General features: G+C 41.8%; 2 protein-coding genes across 3 annotated transcripts; both read right to left on the bottom strand.

The window, feature by feature from the left end:
* Positions 1–1,250: 1,250 nt before the first annotated feature.
* LOC139548827 (phosphorylase b kinase gamma catalytic chain, skeletal muscle/heart isoform-like) lies at positions 1,251–13,691 on the bottom strand. Of its 2 annotated transcripts, none has more exons than XM_071358692.1 (10): positions 13,322–13,467; positions 11,119–11,261; positions 8,997–9,175; positions 5,565–5,619; positions 5,275–5,340; positions 4,846–5,009; positions 3,988–4,078; positions 3,003–3,156; positions 2,391–2,516; positions 1,251–2,148 (listed from the first exon to the last, which is right to left on the bottom strand). In XM_071358692.1, exons 2-10 carry the CDS (start codon positions 11,199–11,201, stop codon positions 1,882–1,884), a joined length of 1,185 nt encoding a protein of 394 aa, XP_071214793.1. In that variant the 5' UTR covers positions 11,202–11,261; positions 13,322–13,467; the 3' UTR covers positions 1,251–1,881. The 2 variants fall into 2 exon arrangements, with proteins under 2 accessions (XP_071214793.1, XP_071214794.1); XM_071358693.1 differs by lacking the exon at positions 13,322–13,467 and adding an exon at positions 13,602–13,691 and having other exon boundaries at positions 1,745–2,148.
* A 220-nt stretch (positions 13,692–13,911) lies between these two features.
* Positions 13,912–20,119, bottom strand: LOC139548830 (coiled-coil-helix-coiled-coil-helix domain-containing protein 2-like). The gene is made up of 4 exons (XM_071358697.1): positions 19,880–20,119; positions 19,079–19,343; positions 18,645–18,870; positions 13,912–14,699 (listed from the first exon to the last, which is right to left on the bottom strand). The coding sequence occupies exons 1-4, from the start codon at positions 19,927–19,929 to the stop codon at positions 14,689–14,691; spliced, it is 552 nt and encodes a 183-aa protein (XP_071214798.1). The 5' UTR covers positions 19,930–20,119; the 3' UTR covers positions 13,912–14,688.
* Between the last annotated feature and the right edge of the window lie 1,122 nt (positions 20,120–21,241).

The raw sequence follows: 21,241 nt of genomic DNA, 5'->3' as shown, positions 1-21,241 counted from the left end.
CCTGGAATGTCTTTATGCATTGGCGCCAATCAGTTGTGTTCTGACAAGGTAGGGGGGGTAAACAGAAGTTGGTCTTTTACCAAATAGGGCAAAGTCCATATGTCAAGAACAGCTCAAATAAGCAAAGAGAAACAACATTCCATCATTGACTGACCATGTCTTAAAGTAATCTGAGAATTTTCTTCAAGTGCAGTTGCAAAAACCATTAGGCGCTATGATGAAACTGGCTCTCATGAGGACCACCACAGGAAAGGAAGATCCAGAGTTACCTCTGCTACAGAGGATAAGTTTATTAGTTAACTGCACCAGAGTTCAAGTAACAGACAACTGTTTAGGAGACTGCATGAATCAGGCCTTCATGGTTGAATTGCTGGGGGCAAAAACCCACCAATAAGAAGAGACTTGCTTGGGCCAAGAAACACGACCAGTGGAAATCTGTCGAGTCCAAATGTGAGATTTTTGGTACCAACCGCTAGGTCTTTGTGAGAGACAGTAGGTGAACGGATGGTGTTCCCACCATGAAGCATGGAGGTGTTGTGATGGTGCTTTTTTGGTTACACAGATTTATTTAGAATTCAAGGTACACTTAACCAGCATTTTGCAGCGATACCCCATCTGGTTTGCGCTTAGTGGGACTATCATTTGTTTTTCAACAGGACAATGACCCAACACCTCCAGGCTGTGTTAGGTGCTATTTGAGCAAGGAGAGTGATGAAGTGCTGCATCAGATCACCTGACCTCAACCCAATTGAGATGGTTTGGACCGCAATGTGAAGGAAAAGCAGCCAACAAGTGCTCAGCATTTGTGGGAACTTCAAGACTGTTGGAAAAGCATTCCTCATGAAGCTGGTTGAGAGAATGCAACGCTGTCAAATGGGAACCTACTTAAAATATTTGTTTAACACTTTTTGGTTACTACATGATTCCATAGTTTTGATGTCTTCACTATTGTTCTACAATGTAGAACATAAAAACCCTTGAATGAGTAGGTGTCCAAACTTTTGACTGGTTCTGTATGTCAAAATAAAAAGAATGCACCTACTGAGCAAAGGGAAGAAAACCACTAGCTACATAGTACTAAGAAGCTTTGCAGGCAGAGCATAGTCTTTTACATAACACTGTATGCATATGGAATTTATGTGCTGTGTTGAAGCTCATACAGTTGAAATGACCTTTTTAACCATAATGTAACACTTCATATCTAGGAATAATTCAGTAGGGTGCAATATTTCAGAACACAGAAATCTATATAATAGAACGGACACCATTCTTTATCAATGTTGAGTTAAGGGTATAAGCTCTAGATAAGTGATTGTTATAAACAGATATTTCACCGTGGATGTCGTCTAGCTATTTGTTCCGTACTAAACACAGCGGACCAATATTCCTCAGTGCAGGTCATAGTTCTAGGACATTTCCCACGTCTTCGTTATAATTAATCTATTGTTTAAAACGGTGGTTCTCAAACCTCTCTGGTACACCCAGATGTTTAACAATTTTGTTGTAGCTCTAAACTAGCTCACCTGATTCACCCATATAAGGCATTGATGATTAGTGACGAATTGAATCAGGTGTGCAAGCCCCTCCAATACAAAGAACAATATATATCTCATCTCTAAAGTGTCCCACCCAAAGTTTTTTTTGTTATTGTGTCACTCCCGTGCTTCAATCAGCCCAATTAAATCCTGAGCTGAGCCCAACGACATACCAGCCCAATTCTGTTCTTTCTCCTGACGTGTGCAGCTGTACACTCCTCCCACATTCAAAACCATTTATTTAAAAATGATAGAGAATTGGGACAGATGGAATGCTTATGTAAAGTCCCACCTCCCTCCTCTCAGGACCTGGACTGAGAAACAAACAGCAGCAGCATCATCGTCATTACCAGGAGTGCATGGAGGAGTCCTCGGGCTCTGCTGCTATGGACAGCAGGATGGCCTTGGGAGTGTTCTCGAACAGGGCGGCTCTGTTCTGGGTCTGGCCCTTCTTGACCCAGTGGCCGTAGATCTTGAAGGCACAGGCGTCGATCAGCTTGCGGAGGGGCTTGATGGCGTACGGGTCGTTCTTGATCACCTCCTTGGTGATCGGCTTGGCGCGGCGGTAATTACAGTAGATGCGCATCACGGCCAGCACTGTCATGCAGACGACCTGGTGAAGAGAATGTGTTGGTTCAATGTACATCAGTAGACTGTTATGACTTATTTTACCTTATGACTCAGCTATTACGGTGTCATATATTGCTCAGTCATCGATCCCAGTCAGTTCCGATATTGAGATTCAGAAAACTAATTTTCTATGAGGATTTCTGAAATCATGAACATAAATCCCCAACCGTGGTGACATCACATGGCCCTCAAATGAGAATATTTGTATAGTGCTGCTGCTCTTACCTTGAACCTCCTCTTGGGGGTGAAGTGTCGTACTTCAGCCACCACATACTGCTGGAAGAAGGGGTGGCTCAGGCAGTCTTGGGCTGTGTAACGCTGATCTGGGTTTACCACCAACATCCTGGAGATCTGGAAACATGAGGCAACATTAAATGGTCAATCAAGGACCCCCCCCCCCAAAAAAAGAGGTAATTCCAACACTTGTTTTGGTAAACAGCTTAAGGATGGGGCTGGAGAAATGTAGGCACTCTCAAATTAGGGGGAGTAGGTAGCCTCGAGGTTAGAGAGGCGGGCCGGTAATGGAGGATTGGAACCCCCGAGCTGCCAGCGAGGAAATCTGCAGGGAGTGAGCCGGCAGCCGAAGGTTACTGGCTTCAATATCCCGTATACAACCTCCTGCCGTTCTTCCCTTGAGCAAGGCAATACCCCTTGTGCTCCAGCCTGTGATGTGTGTGTCAGATTTAGTACTGTGACAGCAAAAAAGAAAGAGTATCCATGCAAATGGACCAATAAAGTGTATTCATTGACAGAGCTATGGATGCATCTGACTATCCATGAGGTCAGAAGTATAGTTTTAACTATGTTTTGAAGCGACAGTGTTCATTTCAAACCCACTAGGTCTTTGATAGTGTCGGAGCGGTCGTCCCATTCAGGAGAGGTGAAGTCGTAGTTCCCAGCTAGGATCATACGAAGCATCATCATCTGTTTTCTGTGCCAGAAGGGAGGGGATCCAGCTAGCAGGGTGTACAAGATCACCCCTGAACTCCATCTGGAATCACAATAAATCATCAGGATTATAGTAATTTAAAAAAAAACTATGACTTTCTTTCACCATATAATATACAGGTGACTGCCAAAATAATGGAAACACGAGTACATTGAAAGCAGGTGTTTCCACACAGGTGTGGTTTCTGAGTTAATTAAGCAATTAACATCCCGTCATGCATAATAATGCTGGGCAAGACATTTTGGCTACCCATCAGATGACAAAGCCCCCATTCACAGGGCATGAATGATCACTGGATGGTTTGATTTGCATAAAACAATGTAAACCATATGCCATGGCTGTCTCGGTCACCAGATCTCAACCCAATCCAACACTTATGGGAGATTCTGGAGTAGTGCCTAAGACAATGTTTTCGACCACCATCAACAAAACATCAAATTATGAAATTTCTTGTGGAAGAATGGTGTCGCATCCCTCCAATAGAGTTCCAGACACTTGTAGAATCTATGCCAAGGTGCATTGAAGCTGTTCTGGCTCGTAGTGGCCCAACTCCCTAATAAGACACTTTATGTTGGTGTTTCCTTTATTTTGGCAGTCACCTATAGGTACCATTTAAAAACTAGGTACCATGTATTATTCAACTAAATGTATATGGAACAAGCTTAACTAAATGGATACTTTTAGAAATAAATGTTGCACTTCAAAGCTGATTAGCGATAATTTTCCAATTATATATCATTTGTATTAAAATAAATGAAGGGCTGGAGCAGTAGAAGGACAGATAAGCTTTATGTACAGTATTTAACCAAGATCTGGTATCCAGTGTGTAGATGGAAAAGTGAATGGGTAGTTGTGTGTAATCTGAGTACTCACATGTCGACTGCAGTCCCATATCCCCTGTGGTTGGGGTCCATGGAGCACTCAATGATCTCAGGAGCCAGGTATCCAGGGGTCCCACACACTTCTGGTGTAGAAAACAGGAGGGCATTGCTAGGTGAATATTAGTAATCATGTATATTCTTATAATTCTGAGTACAATAAATGTATGTAAAAACACATTCAATGTAGCATCAGTCTCAAGCTGATACAGGAAACACATCCTAGTCTGTTACAGTAATTGACTGTTCTTTGCATGTATATTATTCAACCTGAACCTATATAGTATTTGTTGACAAACGTATAAGTGCGGGATTGTATTTTTACACAAAATAATGACTGCAGTTCCTAGTTCTGTGCATGCAGATAAGTCACAGCATTGCCCTTTGAAAGGTCAACACACGCTCCTAATGATTGGGGAGCAGCAAATAGCTCAGCAAGTGTCCTGTTGCATCTTAACCTTTGCTTGAGCCAACAACAGGGACAGGAAGGGGAGGGGGTTGTGGAAGAGGACTTAGGGGCATTGACTAGCTAGAAAGAGTTCCTCTGCATAGCACTGACAGCTAGTGTTCAGACTTAGTGCCACAATGTTCAAAACATGAGGCTTCCTTCCACTGACTGAGCCTCCAGTATGTAGATCTCATTCCCTTCTGCTATAATGCTTCATTCTATGTGGTATGCCAGTATGGACATTGGAACAGAGCCAGCCATATTGGAGATCGGAGATTCCGACAAGTTTCTACAATGATTTCACAGCTCACTCAGTCAGAATCAGATTGTGTGGTTACAGTAACTAACTAGATTTGCTTTGCTAGTCGTAGACCCCACATCTGTCAATAAAAACGACTAACTAACCGTTGAGTGTCTGTCCGGGCTCAATCTGTAGGGAGAAGCCAAAGTCAGTGAGCTTAATATCCATGTTGTCGTCCAGCAGGATATTTTCAGGCTTCAGGTCTCTGTGGATGATGTTCTCGTCGTGGAGGAACTTAACCACCTCCAGCAGGGCACGCATGATCTTCCTACAGGGAAATATGGAAATGTTGTCCCTTCTGATCTAAATCTCTCACACTCCCTAAACATGCAAGACTCTTTTTTTGTAACTAGCCCCAAATCACTCCAAATCTAAAGCACACACAGCAAATCTCTCAATGTCCCTCAAATGTCTTAATGAACACCTCAACCCCAAACTGTCTTGTCCTGATATACATTTTTGAGGGGAGAGGATTTGGATCAAACCCAAATGTACGCCAATGAATGAATGTGTGGGAGTTAAGAGTTTCTGACCTGGTTTCCTTCTCACTCAGAGTTACTTTTTCTGTGAGGTAGTCAAACAGCTCTCCTCTCTTCATCCTGGGAGAGACACAGATTATAGTGTTATGCATACATCCTGAGGGCCAGTAAATGTACTCTGTATAATCACTGTAAAAAATAATCAGTGCATTAAAAATGTCACTCCTCCTTGTATCTTAATTGGAAAGTGTTTTTAAAATGTTAAATAAAGATTTATATGATTCATTTTTAGGAAATTGAAAGATTACGTGATTGTATGCTGGAGAGTCTGTCTGGATACTTACAGGTCAAACACCAGGAAGAAGAAGGCTTTAGACTCATAGCAGTCCTTCAGCTGTACTGCGGAGAGATAATAGACCTGTTATGAGGCACGTCTACAACCAGAAGAACAGGTAACCCAATTCTGATCTTTTTTTCCACTAATTGGTCTTTTGACCAGTCAGATCAGCTCTAAAAAAAGATATGTGAAAAGATCTGATGTGATTGGTCAAAAGACCAACTAGTGGGTAAAATGATCAGAATTGGGCTGCCTGTGTAAACAGCCATAGAGTTACACAAATGTTCTATTATACATTTGACCTTTTCTAACAAAACAAGTGATGTGCAGTCAATATGGTTATGGAGCAGTAGAGAGCAAAGGCTAAAGTTGTCCAACCCTCTAGGATGCATAGACATAATCGGGTAGCCTTTGAACAAAGTTATTGTTAAACAACTTTAGAAATCGAGAGATCCATGTCAATGTGCTCCACACTCCACATTAGACAAGATGTGTGAATGTTTTTATAGAGCCCATTTTCCAAACCCAGGTTAAGCCTACTCCAGGAATAAACTAGATGGATGTGTTTCTTCCTCAAGCGTTTTCAAGTAGTTTTGTTGTTATATACAGTTGAAGTCGGAAGTTTACATACACCTTAACCATTACATTTAAACTCCGTTTTTAATTACATTTAATATTAGTAAAAAATTCCGTCTTAGTTAGGATCACTACTTTATTTTAAGAATGTGAAATGTCAGAATAATAGAGAGAATTATTTATTTCAGCTTTTATTTCTTTCATCACATTCCCAGTGGGTCAGAAGTTTACATACACTCAATTAGTATTTGGTAGAATTGCCTTTCAATTGTTTAACTTGGGTCAAATGTTTCAGGTAGCCTTCCACAAGCTTCCCACAATAAGTTGGGTGAATTTTGGCCCATTCTTCCTGACAGAGATGGTGTAACTGAGTCAGGTTTGTAGGCCTGACATCCTTGCTCACACACACCTTTTCAGTTCTGCCCACAAATATTCTATAGCAGGGGTGTCAAACTCATTTCGCATCGTGGGCCACATACGGCCTAGGGAGATGTCAAGTGGGCCGGACCATTAAAATTATACCATACTCTGCTATAAATAACCAAAATATCATGTCTTTCCTTTGTTTTGGTGTAAAGAAGCACAAGAACATTAGGAAAATATTGAAATTTAATGAACTATCCTTTTACAAAACATTTCATGAAACACCTCATATTTCCTTAGACAAATGTGCAATTTACTTTTATCATTCACAAATATGCATTGCAACTGATCCCACTGATTGTACAAAGGCACAAAACTTTAATTGGTACTGAAAAATATAGTAATGCACTTTAAGATTAAATGAGACTTTTAAAGAAAGGAATTTTTAAACAACTTACACATACGCATATAAAATCTAAATGTAATCCCTGCGTACACCTTACAAACTAAGGAGAGTGATTTTAAATGTGTAATGAAGAAAGTGTTCGCCTGTCCTGTAAATCTGTAAACTTCATACATGAAACATACATACACATACAATACATACTGAAAATTTATGGAGTTGTATGAACAGTAGAATTCCATCACACAACTTTTGTTTTGAAGCTGCTGACTAACATTAAAGTGCACATTTTTTAAATCACCACAGTAAGGATTCATCTTCACAGAGCTGTATTCTTTCAATGCAAACAGTATCTAAGGCAGCATTTTAAAGGTACCGAAATACCGAAACTTGTTGCAAACACACCAAGCACGAAGGTTTTCCGTGCATCTCTGTAAATAAATAGGACGTGGTCCATTTTTCTTTGAAAATTCTACACTCCTTATCTACTTTTCTCCGTTTGGATAACGACATTTTGGCTAATGAGGGTGTAGCGGAGAGGTAGAGACCAAGGTATTAACAACGTCGTAACAAGCAGCAGATGGCGCATTGATACCGTCTGCTGTTTTCAGTCTGTCTCAGTGATGCGGCTTGTCTTCTACTCTGATGGAAAGAGTGCGCCCCTTAGCGGATAATCCATGAATTGCAGCGAATTAAAAATATTAATTCCATGTCTTTTATGCATTTTTTCCACTTTCAAATTATCCTGCGGGCCTGATCGAACCTCCTTGGGGGCCGGTTCCGGCCCGCGGGCCGTATGTTTGACACCCCTGTTCTATAGGATTGAGGTCAGGGCTTTGTGATGGCCACTCCAATAACTTAACTTTCTTGTCCTTAAGCCATTTTGCCACAACTTTGGAAGTATGCTTGGGGTCATTGTCCATTTGGAAGACCCATTTGCAACCAAGCTTTAACTTCCTGACTGATGTCTTGAGATGTTGCTTCAATATATCCACATAATTGTCATCCCTCATGATGTCATCTATTTTTGTGAAGGGCACCAGTCCCTCTTGCAGCAAAGCACCCCCACAACATGATGCTGCCACCCCCGTGCTTCACGGTTGGGCAGGATGTCCTTCTGCTTGCAAGCCTCCCCCTTTTTCCTCCAAACATAACGATGGTCATTATGGCCAAACAGTTCTATTTTTGTTTCATCAGACCAGTGGACATTTCTCCAAAAAGTACGATCTTTGTCCCCATGTGCAGTTGCAAACCGTAGTCTGGCTTTTTTATGACAGTTTTGGAGCAGTGTCTTCTTCCTTGCTGAGCGGACTTTCAGGTTATGTCAATATAGGATTCGTTTTACTGTGGATATAGATACTTTTGTACCGGTTTCCTCCAGCATCTTCACAAGGTTCTTTGCTGTTCTGGGATTGATTTGCACTTTCGTACCAAAGTACGTTCATCTCTAGGAGACAGAATGCGTATCATTCCTGAGCGGTATGACGGCTGTGTGGTCCCATGGTGTTTGTACTTGCGTACTATTGTTTGTACAGATTAACGTGGTACCTTCAGGCGTTTGGAAATTGCTCCCAAGGATGAACCAACCTTGTGGAGGTCTACAATTTTTTTTCTGAGGTCTTGGCTGATTTCTTTTGATTTTCCCATGATGCCAAGCAAAGAGGCACTGAGTTTGAAGTTAGGCCTTGAAATACATCCACGGGTACACCAACAATTGACTCAAATGATGTCAATTAGCCTATCAGAAGCTTCTAATGCCATGACATCATTTTCTGGAATTTTCTAAGCTGTTTAAAGGCACAGTCAATTTAGTGTATGTAAACTTCTGACCCACTGGAATTGTGATACAGTGAATAATAATATAAGTGAAATAATCTGTCTGTAAACAATTGTTGGGAAAATTATTTGTGTCATGCACAAAGAAGATGTCCTAACCAACTTGCCAAAACTATAGTTTGTGAACAAGAAATTTGTGGAGTGGTTTAAAAGCGAGTTTTAATAACTCCAACCTAAGTGTATGTAAACTTCCGACTTCAACTGTATCTTAAGTCCATTAAAGGGACAATAATGTATGTATTATGGTGTTATTTTGCTTACTGATGTTGTCCATTCCATAGACTTTTTTGAGAATATCAATCTCCTTCACTGTGGCCTCTTTGATCTCCTCGATCTCTGCAGCTGAGATCTTGTCAGAAGGAGTGACGTCGATGATTTTGACTGCGTAGTCCTGTTGGGTTTGTTTATGAATACAACGTCGCACCACGCTACTCACCCCCCTGAGGCACAAGGACAGAAAAACAAACGTCAACAAACAGCATCTTATTTAAAGGTAGTAAGTTACATCACACACATTTCACGTTTTGATTTGATTTGTACAGATGAATACTTAAGTGGAACTGCTCTTATTAGATGTGTTCCAGAACAAAGAAACAATGGCAATGTGCCCCACCAGGGATTTGAACCGACAACCCTCTGATCACCACTCTATTTACTTTATAGGATGTAATCTCAGACACCCAGAACTAAAATATTGTGTAATTGCGTCAGATAGTCACGATTAAATTCTGGGGGGAGCATGGAGGTACTATAATTAGAGGGTAAATGTGTTAGAAAATGTACAAACGAAACTAGCGAAGTCTCCATCTCTCTAAATGGAAACTCTCAGCCAGTTTCGGGCCAGTCTATGGGCAAAATTTCCCCTCCCCTTCCCAAATTTCAAAAATGCGAAATCATGATTTGTCCAAATGATAAGCGACAAATAATCTGCGTACCGGAACCAAGTTTCTCATTAGTCGTCGAATTCCAGTCTGTCGACAGATGCTACTACCATTTGTGTTATGTGCATGTGACCACAAGAGATTATATAGGACGTAATACAAACCTAAGTAAACCAATACAGGACACAATGTGTATCTAATGCAGAACATTTACTAGAGCTAAAATCTCACAGGGCTGAGACTGATTGTCTATCCCTATCAGATAAAGATATTGAAATATTTGAAGCACAGCTTTATATATTAAGGCAGCCTCAAAAACATGTTCATCCTTATCATTTTCTTTTTGAGAACCCTCTTTGAATGTAGGCCTACACTCCATAAAATGACATAAATCTGCATTAGGCCACAAAAGCAAGTACATGCTCCTCAGTATATTGACATGCAGGTGTTCTCTCCAAAAGCGTGTTGTCTCTCTCCACGTGTGCAGGAAACTGACACGATAATACAGGGGATGTGTATGTTATGCAATACTATACAGTGCGCTGTTTGTGTGACATGTCAAAGCCCACTGGCCCAATCAGAACAGTGGTATAGTGCGTCACCAGGAGTAATGGCTAACTTATTCACACACACCCCTGGTTAGGGGGTGTGTCCACTTCAAAACAACACTCCAGGGACATAAAGTGCACATACAATAGCTAGGTTGGAGTACTGTACATACTATAATACATTATCTCGTGGTGGGATCTTTATTTGAGGTTTATCATCAAGGTTTTCTTAAAGGCAAATGGTTAGCTTGTGCTGACATTGGTAGAATGGCTCGGTTAGTTGGAGTATGAAGTTGGGTTTTATTCCCATGTGGCCCACATACTGCATGTGTTTTTTTATGTACAAAACACTACGATGAATTGTCTCCTCTTTGATCTGTCCTGTCTTTGTTACATTTCTGTGAATTGTTGTGTGAATCCGAGTGGGATGACATAATGACTCTTCTAGCTGACCAATGACTGGTAGTGTTCAGTGCCAAAACCTTGGTCCTAAAACACGTTCAAATGAACACTGCCCGGCTCAACAATGCATAGTTTAGTTACGTAATGGCATACCGCTCGACTAACAAACTGCACAGTGACACAAAGGATGTCCCTGATGACAGGGTTTACTAGTGAGTTCACAGAACCCAAACTCCCTTCCATAACCAGTCTAGACTGAGGTGAGGTTGGTGTGTGTTTAGAGTTGGACATCTCATTGAATTGGTTCTTTTGTTTAGAGTTTCATTTCTGTGGAGATTATGTTCTAGTCTGGTCCCAGATAATATGGTCATTGTGATGCATTGCCAAACATTGTTGAGTTGGCATGCAAGCTTGTTACAGGTATGCAACACAAACAGATCTGGGGCCAGGCTATTTCTATGCAGTGAATGAATAGAAAAGGGGTTCATGCTCATTTTACCTCATGCGAGGTTCATGTCAACAATCCCATATGACATACAAATGATACCATACCTTCCCAGGATCTCCTTGGGGTCATATTTGCCATAGAACTCCTGAGCTCCCACCCAATCCGGGATCTCGTCCTCTTTGGTCATGTTGGCGTGACTGGTTATCTAAGGCTACTAGACTACTATACTGATGCTGCTACCCACAAGCTGAAGAAGAAGAAAAAACACAGCAGGTAATACACAGGGCAAACTCACTTTCTCATTGAACTGAGCTGCATTTGTGAAGTTGATTGCCCTTTTAACAAAACATGTAATACATTTATCAAATCTAACACAGTGAAATTTATAACATTTTAAGTAAAAATTCAATTCCCCCCAAATAATTACATTCTAAACTCCTCTAACAGCAATATAAGTAAGCACATAGGAGACAATTGATGTAGGTTTTTGGTGACAGTAGCCATATTGCTTTGAAAACAATGGTTGTATAAAATAAAAACAATAGGCACAGGAGGCATGTGCAAACGGCAAATGTGCCCTTTAATGGTAGGGGCTGGATATATACGTCTAATAAACAATAGCTAGGTTGAAGACCCGGGATAGAAATGCAGATGCCATGTTGAACTGGTGTAAATGCTGTCTATGTAATTACATTTCGAAGCCCCCCCCCGCAGGTAGCCATGACCAGAGGGAAAGAACATGTGACAGAATATAGACATATCTATGCTATTTCACACTAGGTAATTCATAAACCCATGACAATATAAAAAACTAACATTTAGTTTACGCGTTATGCCGCGTTCACATGCTTGTCGGAACTAGGATACTGGTAATGTTCGACTAGCTAACTGGTTGTAGTTATACACACCGAGGTAAAGACAGTTTTAAATTGGAACTTTGACGGATATTCGCGCTTTCAAACCTCAATAGCTTTCAAACCACTTGAGCCACAGACTCCAAATAAGTGTCACGATGATGGAAAAAATTGCGCACAACATTGCACAGGTCTTATTTTCATGATTTGGACATTAATTCACTTTCCAAAGCTAATAAACATGTGGAAATGTGAGCAGCATTTTGTATTCCAAGTTGAATTAGTTAGGGAGCAAAGTACAAACTTATTTTACATTCAAATTTCAATAGCTCCTTGGTCATGTGACCTACTGACTTCAAACAAGGTTCAGTATGTCCACTGACTACCCTTCTATATTGCACACCCTTTAGTTTGTCCATTTTCATCTCACATGATTTTAAATACATTTTTCAAAATGTAGAATTTCAATAGCTCCTTGGTCATGTGACCTACTGACTTCAAACAAGGTTCAGAATGTCCACTCAGTGTGCCTACACATTGCACACCCTTTAGTTTGTCCATTTATCTCAAATGGTTTTACATGCATATTTCAAAATGCTAAATTTTAATAGCTCCTTGATGGACAAACTAAAGGGTGTGCAATGTGTAGGCCCACGGAGTGGACATTCTGAACCTTGTTTGAAGTCATTAGGTCACATGACAAAGGAGCTATTGAAATTCTACATTTTGAAAAATTCATGTAAAACCATGTGAGATGAAAATGGACAAACTAAAGGGTGTGCAATGTGTGTCTATGCCATCGGGTTAGCTACAATTAGTTTTGAAAGTATTTGGAGTAATGGTTACAGAGCTATTGAAATTTAAAAAATGTTATTTGTCACTATGTTGACGGTCCCTAACTGCTGTTGGTGGACGTAAGGAAAACTACAGGCGAATATCCGTCGAATATGCAATCTGAAACTGTCTTTACCTCGGTGTTATACACGTGCCGCTTCAACCAGTTAGCAAGTCGGACATTTCTGAATTTCTTTGTTCCGACTAGCACGTGAATTAAATCGGCATTATATAATGATTACATTTTAGTTAAAAGTATTCCAAAACAGTGTCCAATATATTCCAGAAATTATATTTTTAATAGATTATATGGACTAATAATAAATGTAACCATTACAAGATAGAATTCATCTGTCGTCATCATGATGCAAGCGAGCGTTGCATTTTGTGGGATACACGACAAGAGACACTATTGTTCCGTTCTTAGTGAGCATCGTCAGCCTTTGTCACACATTGATATAAATTAGGCTAACCGATTGAATATCAAGTAATTTTGGAGAAGAAACAAATCTATTAGCCATAATTGCTGTCGTACATTTCGCTCCTATCAATATTTGCCCTTTTAAATAGCAATCTTGTCAAGTTGAACAAACACGAAATTCTTACGATCAACACTTACCGTATCAATCAATGCGTGTATAGTCCTTACAAAGCCGTTAAATCCATCATCCAAACACTTAATGGGATATAATATAACGAACAAACGAGCAACTGGCTCACTAACGATATCAACACATCTGGTCAGTCTTCATGGTGGACAGTGCTAACATAGGAAAAGGGCAAATGCTAATGTCAGATGCCAAAAATAAATCCGTACTAGTTGAAGAGCACAGGCACTCTACGCGTGTACACATATCTTCTTCATATTCATGAAATAACACACGGGTTAACATTCTCACCTGTGACAGTAACCCCCCTTCCCCCCCAATTCAAAACGATTCCTCCGCTAGATCACTCCAGGGATACCCCCCTTCAGTTTGCATGCAACAGATAATCAGCCTCGTATACAACTGGGCATAACAGGTGGCACATAAATAGACGTACTGTAGTACTAAACCTTCAATAAAAGAAACGGCATAAAAATAGCTACATGTTCTTCTTGCTGTAGTCTAGCGTTACTTAGACAAATGTTCCACAAGGATGATCCAATTTATGTAATACTGCATCACATTATCACGGCATGCAAGAGAGACATCAGGGATAGGAGAATGTGATTCAGAAGAGTCTTTAATGTGAAGAGCTTTATTAGATCCTATGCTTGTTACAAGCAAATTTCGACCGTACAACCCTAATCCAGATATGATGGAAATGGGTGGACCAAGGGAATATCTACCAACAATGAAGTTTACATTGTGATCTATGAGGGAGTTAGCCAGGCATCCGAACGGATTTCAACCACTACTTTCAGTCTGATTTAACCAGGCTATGAGGGAATATTACTGTTAAAATACATCAAGGTGGTTTACAACTAATCTTGTCCCCAGCCGGCTGAGACTAGGGACCAGGTTAATTTACAACAGGGGTGTATTCATTACGCCGATTCTGTAGCAAAACATTGTCGGTTAACAAACGTTTTGCAACCAAAAACGTTTACTCCCAACGGAAAACGTTTTGCAACGAAAACAAGTTTCTATTGGATAAATTCAGGTAGGTCCCTCCCCGTTACATTCCGTTTGCTCTGGTTGGTTCTTAAAAAGGTAAACCGCTTCCGTTGCAATACGCAATGAATACACCCCATGTTTAAGCATTAAAGACAAACGTGTAGTTTATTTTTTTTGCATGTTTTCATTTGAAATATGACTATTACAAGTTTCACAGCATCAACCTGAGGAAAATGTTTTTAATTGTCCATATATGATGATTAACAGTTATTTGATCAAGTGCCAAAACAAAGCCAAGTCTATCCAGTGTTTGTAAATTACTTCTTTAATAGTATTGTGTGTATGTTGAGTGTGTACGTTCAGCGTTGCTGGGGTTGTTTGTCTCTCAGGACATCCCTGTGGAGGAAAAATACAAAATTACATTAGGGAAATTGTACATATTTTGTAGTTTATGTTGATAGATGGAGATAGAGGACTCCAGGGGCAATGCATGGCAGCAGCACTACCCCTAGATCAACATTAAAGAAAACATTTTGTGAACTTTTTTAAACCAGCAACTCCCTAACCGGGAATGGAGGACAGTCCTTACTCAGTGAAATCAAATGTGTGAGAGCCTGGCATGAGTTCCTACACATTTCATGATTTAATGTCCCATAGTTCTGCATCACCCTATGGCCACTCAGTGTATTGCATACATTTGTGGTTAAAGATCTTGGGGGCCAAGAATATTAAGTGGGACCTTGTAACTATGAGGACATACATTAAAGTGGGCCTAGGTACAGTTTGAGTGGCGTTCAACAAATGAGCTCAGTTGACTCAAGTCAGTCTTAATTGAATGAATACCTGACATCTACAGAACACTAGTCTGGTTCCGTGATAAAGAACATTCGCTGCCATAAAACCTTATAAACTCAGCAAAAAAAGAAACGTCCTCACTGTCAACTGCGTTTATTTTCAGCAAACTTAACGTGTAAATATTTGTACGAACATAAGATTCAACAACAGACAAACTGAACAAGTTCCACAGACATGCAACTAACAGAAATGGAACAATTTGTCCCTGAACAAAGGGGGTGGTGGGTCAAAATCAAAAGTAACATTAAGTACTGCAGTGCATCTCCTCCTCATGGACAGCACCAGATTTGCCAGTTATTGCTGTGAGATGTTACCCCACTCTTCCACCAAGCCACCTGCAAGTTTCCGGACATTTCTGGGGGGGAATGGCCCTAGCCCTCACCCTCCGATCCAACAGGTCCCAGATGTGCTCAATGGGATTGAGATCCGAGCTCTTCGCTGGCCATGGCAGAACACTGACATTCCTGTCTTGCAGGAAATCATGCACAGAACGAGCAGTATGGCTGGTGGCATTGTCATGCTGGAGGGTCATGTCAGTATGAGCCTGCAGGAAGGGTACCACATGAGGGAGGAGGATGTTTTCCCTGTAACGCACAGCGTTGAGATTGCCTGCAATGACAACAAGCTCAGTCCGATGATGCTGTGACACCACCCCAGACCATGACGGACCCTCCACCTCCAAATCGATCCCACCCCAGAGTACAGGCCTCGGTGTAACGCTCATTCCTTTGACGATAAATGCAAATCCAACCATCACCCCTGGTTGGTGTGTTTACGGACATATTCAATCAATCCTTATCCCAGTCTGCTGTTCCCACATGCTTCAAGAGGGCCACCATTGTTCCTGTTCCCAAGAAAGCTAAGGTAACTGAGCTAAACGACTACCGCCCCGTAGCACTCACTTCCGTCATCATGAAGTGCTTTGAGAGACTAGTCAAGGACCATATCACCTCCACCCTACCTGACACCCTAGACCCACTCCAATTTGCTTACCGCCCCAATAGGTCCACACACGTCACAATCGCAACCACACTGCACACTGCCCTAACCCATCTGGACAAGAGGAATACCTATGTGAGAATGCTGTTCATCGACTACAGCTCAGCATTTAACACCATAGTACCCTCCAAACTCATCATCAAGCTCGAGACCCTGGGTCTCGACCCCGCCCCGTGCAACTGGGTACTGGACTTCCTGACGGGCCGCCCCCCCAGGTGGTGAGGGTAGGTAACAACATCTCCACCCCGCTGATCCTCAACACTGGGGCCCCACAAGGGTGCGTTCTGAGCCCTCTCCTGTACTCCCTGTTCACCCACGACTGCATGGCCATGCACGCCTCCAACTCAATCATCAAGTTTGCAGACGACACTACAGTGGTAGGCTTGATTACCAACAACGACGAGACGGCCTACAGGGAGGAGGTGAGGGCCCTCGGACTGTGGTGTCAGGAAAATAACCTCACACTCAACGTCAACAAAACAAAGGAGATGATCGTGGACTTCAGGAAACAGCAGAGGGAGCACCCCCCTATCCACATCGACAGGACAGTAGTGGAGAGGGTAGTAAGTTTTAAGTTCCTCGGCGTACACATCACGGACAAACTGAATGGGTCCACCCACACAGACAGCGTGGTGAAGAAGGCGCAGCAGCGCCTCTTCAACCTCAGGAGGCTGAAGAAATTCAGCTTGTCACCAAAAGCACTCACAAACTTCTACAGATGCACAATCGAGAGCATCCTGTCGGGCTGTATCACAGCCTGGTACAGCACCTGCTCCGCCCACAACCGTAAGGCTCTCCAGAGGGTAGTGAGGTCTGCACAACGCATCACCGGGGGCAAACTACCTGCCCTCCAGGACACCTACACCACCGATGACACAGGAAGGCCAAAAAGATTATCAAGGACAACAACCACCCGAGCCACTGCCTGTTCACCCCGCTATCATCCAGAAGGCGAGGTCAGTACAGGTGCATCAAAGCAGGGACAGAGAGACTGAAAAACAGCTTCTATCTCAAGGCCATCAGACTGTTAAACAGCCACCACTAACATTGAGTGGCTGCTGCCAACATACTGACTCAACTCCAGCCACTTTAAAATGGAAAAATGTATATAAAAATGTATCACTAGCCACTTTAAACAATGCCACTTAATATAATGTTTACATACCCTACATTACTCATCTCATATGTATATACTGTACCCTATAACATCTACTGCATCTTGCCATCTTTATGTAATACATGTATCACTAGCCACTTTAAACAATGCCACTTTTATGTTAACATACCCTACATTACTCATCTCATATGTATATACTGTACTCTATACCATCTACTGCATCTTGCCTATGCCGTACGATCACTCATTCATTTATTTTTATGTATATATTCTTCATCCCTTTACACTTGTGTGTATAAGGTAGTTGTTGTGGAATTGTTAGGTTAGATTACTCGTTGGTTATTACTGCATTGTAGGAACTAGAAGCACAAGCATTTCGCTACACTCGCATTAACATCTGCTAACCATGTGTATGTGACAAATAAAATTTGGTGAGACAAGACCGCAACTGGTCAGTGAAGAGCACTTTTTGCCAGTCCTGTCTGGTCCAGCGACGGTGGGTTTGTGCCCATAGGTGACGTTGTTGCCGGTGATGTCTGCTGAGGACCTGGCTTACAACAGGCCTACAAGCCCTCAGTCCAGCCTCTCTCAGCCTATTGCGGACAGTCTGAGCACTGATGGAGGGATTGTGCGTTCCTGGTGTAACTAGGGCAGTTGTTGTTGCCATCCTGTACCTGTCCCGCAGGTGTGATGTTCGGATGTACCCATCATGTGCAGGTGTTGTTACACGTGGTCTGCCACTGCGAGGACGATCAGCTGTCCGTCCTGTCTCCCTGTAGCGCTGTCTTAGGCGTCTCACAGTACGGACATTTCAGTTTATTGCCCTGGCCACATCTGCAGTCCTCATGCCCCCTTGTAGCATGCCTAAGGCACGTTCACGCAGATGAGCAGGGACCCTGGGCATCTATATTTTGGTGTTTTTCAGAGTCCGTAGAAAGGCCTCTTTAGTGTCCTAAGTTTTCATAACTGTGACCTTAATTGCCTACCGGCTGTAAGCTGTTCCACAGGTGCATGTTCATTAATTGTTTATGGTTCATTGAACAAGCATGGGAAACATTGTTTAAACCCTTTACAATGAAGATCTGTGAAGTTATTTGGAATTTTACCAATTATCTTTAAAAGACAGGGTCCTGAAAAAGGGACGTTTCTTTTTTTGCTGAATTTATTAATCCTATTCCAAAAGGTGACAGTGACACCAGGTAAGGCAAGGGATAGGCAACAAGTCAATTGATAAAATCTAATGAATGCATAAAATAGTCATGATACAACATCACTATTTAAAACTTTCAGGGATACATAAAAGCACCCTCTTTTTCACAAATATGTCCAGTAACAGCTAAGATTGTATTAACACACACTTTTAGACTCACCATTTGAAAACTTGCACTGCTTGAGCACCTCGCTGAAGCCCTCACAGAGTTTCAGGTCGCTCTGGGTCTGAGCACACTCAATAAACTGTTTGAGCTCGTATGAGCAGGATCCCTGCTGTGGTGCAGGCTCCTGCTGGAACATGGACTGGGGCTGCTGCTGATACTGGGCTGGCTGGTACATGGGAGGTGGCTGTTGGTACTGCTGCTGGTACTGCTGGGGCTGCTCCTGAGAAACATAAAGCATTTGAGGTTAGTGTTGATGTTATTCTCAACTATTTAGATGCTCTTTAAGGCCTGGCACAGGGTATAATCCTAAATGGCTTATCCTCTCTCTGACTCATTCATACGCATCACTACTAACTAGGCTACATGACACAAAGCCACTTCAATCCCATGGCCCTGTCACTCACTGTGACTAAGCAGTGATCACCTACCTGGTAGGTGACATCAGGCTTGGCAGCCTCTTGGCTTCCTCCGCCCCCACCCATTCCTCCAGTCATTGCGTGGCCAATCATGTGCCCTGCGGCTGAGCCAACGGCTACCCCAGCGGCTGTGGTGGCCATCTGCGCAAACATGCCTGGCTGCCGGGGGGCAACAGCGGCTGGGGCAGCCATGGCGGACGGAGGGGCATGGGCAGGCGCTGGGGCGTAGGATGGAGGGGGTGCAGCCCTGGCCATGGGGGGTGGCGGTGGAGCCATCCTGGTTTTTAAGAGAAAGTGCTGTCATTAGATGAGCAATCAAGTGACAACACTCAATCATGTGTCACTGAAGAACTTGAATTAGGTCCATGAACAGCATCAACCTCAGTAAGTTATTCTGGGCCAATTCAGTAACATATATCAACGTAAAATAGGGTAGTGTAAACATTAGCCTACCAGATATTTATTCAGTACATTTAGTTACTTGTCTTATTATTATCAGTTTCACCTAACGTCACCAGCAGTGTCTAGCAAGCTAGCTAGTAATTGTGCTAGCTGCCTAGCTAGCTAGCCCAAAAACCATATTTATAACTAACTAGCTACTATATTTGTTATCTGGCTAACGTTAGCTGACTATTATAACACCTTTGAAATACAGACACCACGTGAAATATAGACTAGGGAAATTATGCAAGCCCAGCGAGCAAGTAAAATCAGGCAACTAGCGTTAGTTAATTTAGCATCAAGTTAGCTAGCTAAGTTAACTAGCTAGCTGGCAATGCATTGCTAATGTCATGACTTTGTCAATTTTCATACCGGGCTGGAGGGGCCATCCTTGACGTCCGGCTTCTGCTTCCTCTTGGCATTTTTGATGAAGATAGCTAGCTAGTCAAATATAACAATTAAAGTCCTTCGTATTTGAAGAAAGCAACTCAGTACAGTAACTAATGTGTCTGTGTCTAATCGACCTTCGTAGGAATAAAAAGGACTGCTGTTCCGGAAGTTTCTACGTGTCACGTCATATTTGGTGCTTGTAACTTCCGGTGAGAAGACGACTTGTTATGAATCTTTTGTAATCTGTTGTAATAGCCTTTCATAATCATGACTCCGTGCCAAAAAAACGTTACGGTATGTAAAGCTAGCACATGACGCTAATTATTCTCTGATATATATTTTGTGGTTTTAGCATATTACATTTTCGAGTGCTGAAAAAATCTAATCTCCAGTGCCCAGTGAAGTTCTGTAAATGCAGTTCTGTAAATGCAGCATCTTTCCACTAGATGTTGCCCTTGGACTTTGAACTTCAGTTTATGCAAGTGTGAAACTTTTTGGTGGGGAGTTAACAGTGCATTTGTATTTTCAATGTCAAAAACTTGAAATGGAAGAAGTATTATTATTATTAGTATTAGCATATTCATTTATTTATTCTAGACTACATAGGCCAATATTTGTTTTAAAGTCAATTAAATAAAGCGTTGAACCCTAATGGTGGTGGAAGAGTTGGTGGTGGAGCAACCTGGAATGTAAATCTGAGATACTCAAACTAGTATGATATGTTATGTTTCTTATGGTATATTAATTAGTGGATGTTCATCATCCATTTTGTATGATATGTTATGAATTCCAGTTCGTGTGATATGTTACGAATTGCAATTGGTACAATATATTACTAATTTGGGAAACGTATGATATGTTACGAATTTCAATTTGTTGTGGCTAGGTGGCTAACGACAACTTTTTAACTAGGCTAGGGGTTCATGTTAGGAGGTTAAAGTTGCTAATAAGCTAAAATACGAAAGTTGTCCATGATGAGATTAGAACATACAACCGTTTACTATGTTACGTCTAGTGTATTAGACCAGGCTGGGTGGAGTTGACTGTGTAATTAGTTTCACATTTGAAATGGGAATGTTTACAGATGTTTTTTATGCTTATGGTTAACTGAGGCTATCAGGTAGGCTATTGGTAGGAAGTGAGTAATTGGTTCCACAATTACATTTCTATAATGTATTGATCTCGACCAGGGCTCTCCAACCCTGTCCTGGAGAGCTACCTTCCTGATGGTTTTCACTCCAATCCTAATCTAGCTCCCCTGATTCTAATAATTAGCTGGTTGATCAGCTGCATCAGGTTAGTTACAACTGAGGTTGGAGCAAAAACCTACAGAGGGGTAGCTCT

This window comes from Salvelinus alpinus, chromosome 22 (assembly GCF_045679555.1).
Source record: "Salvelinus alpinus chromosome 22, SLU_Salpinus.1, whole genome shotgun sequence".
NCBI lineage: Eukaryota > Metazoa > Chordata > Actinopteri > Salmoniformes > Salmonidae > Salvelinus > Salvelinus alpinus.
This window is presented reverse-complemented; position numbering and strand designations above follow the sequence as displayed.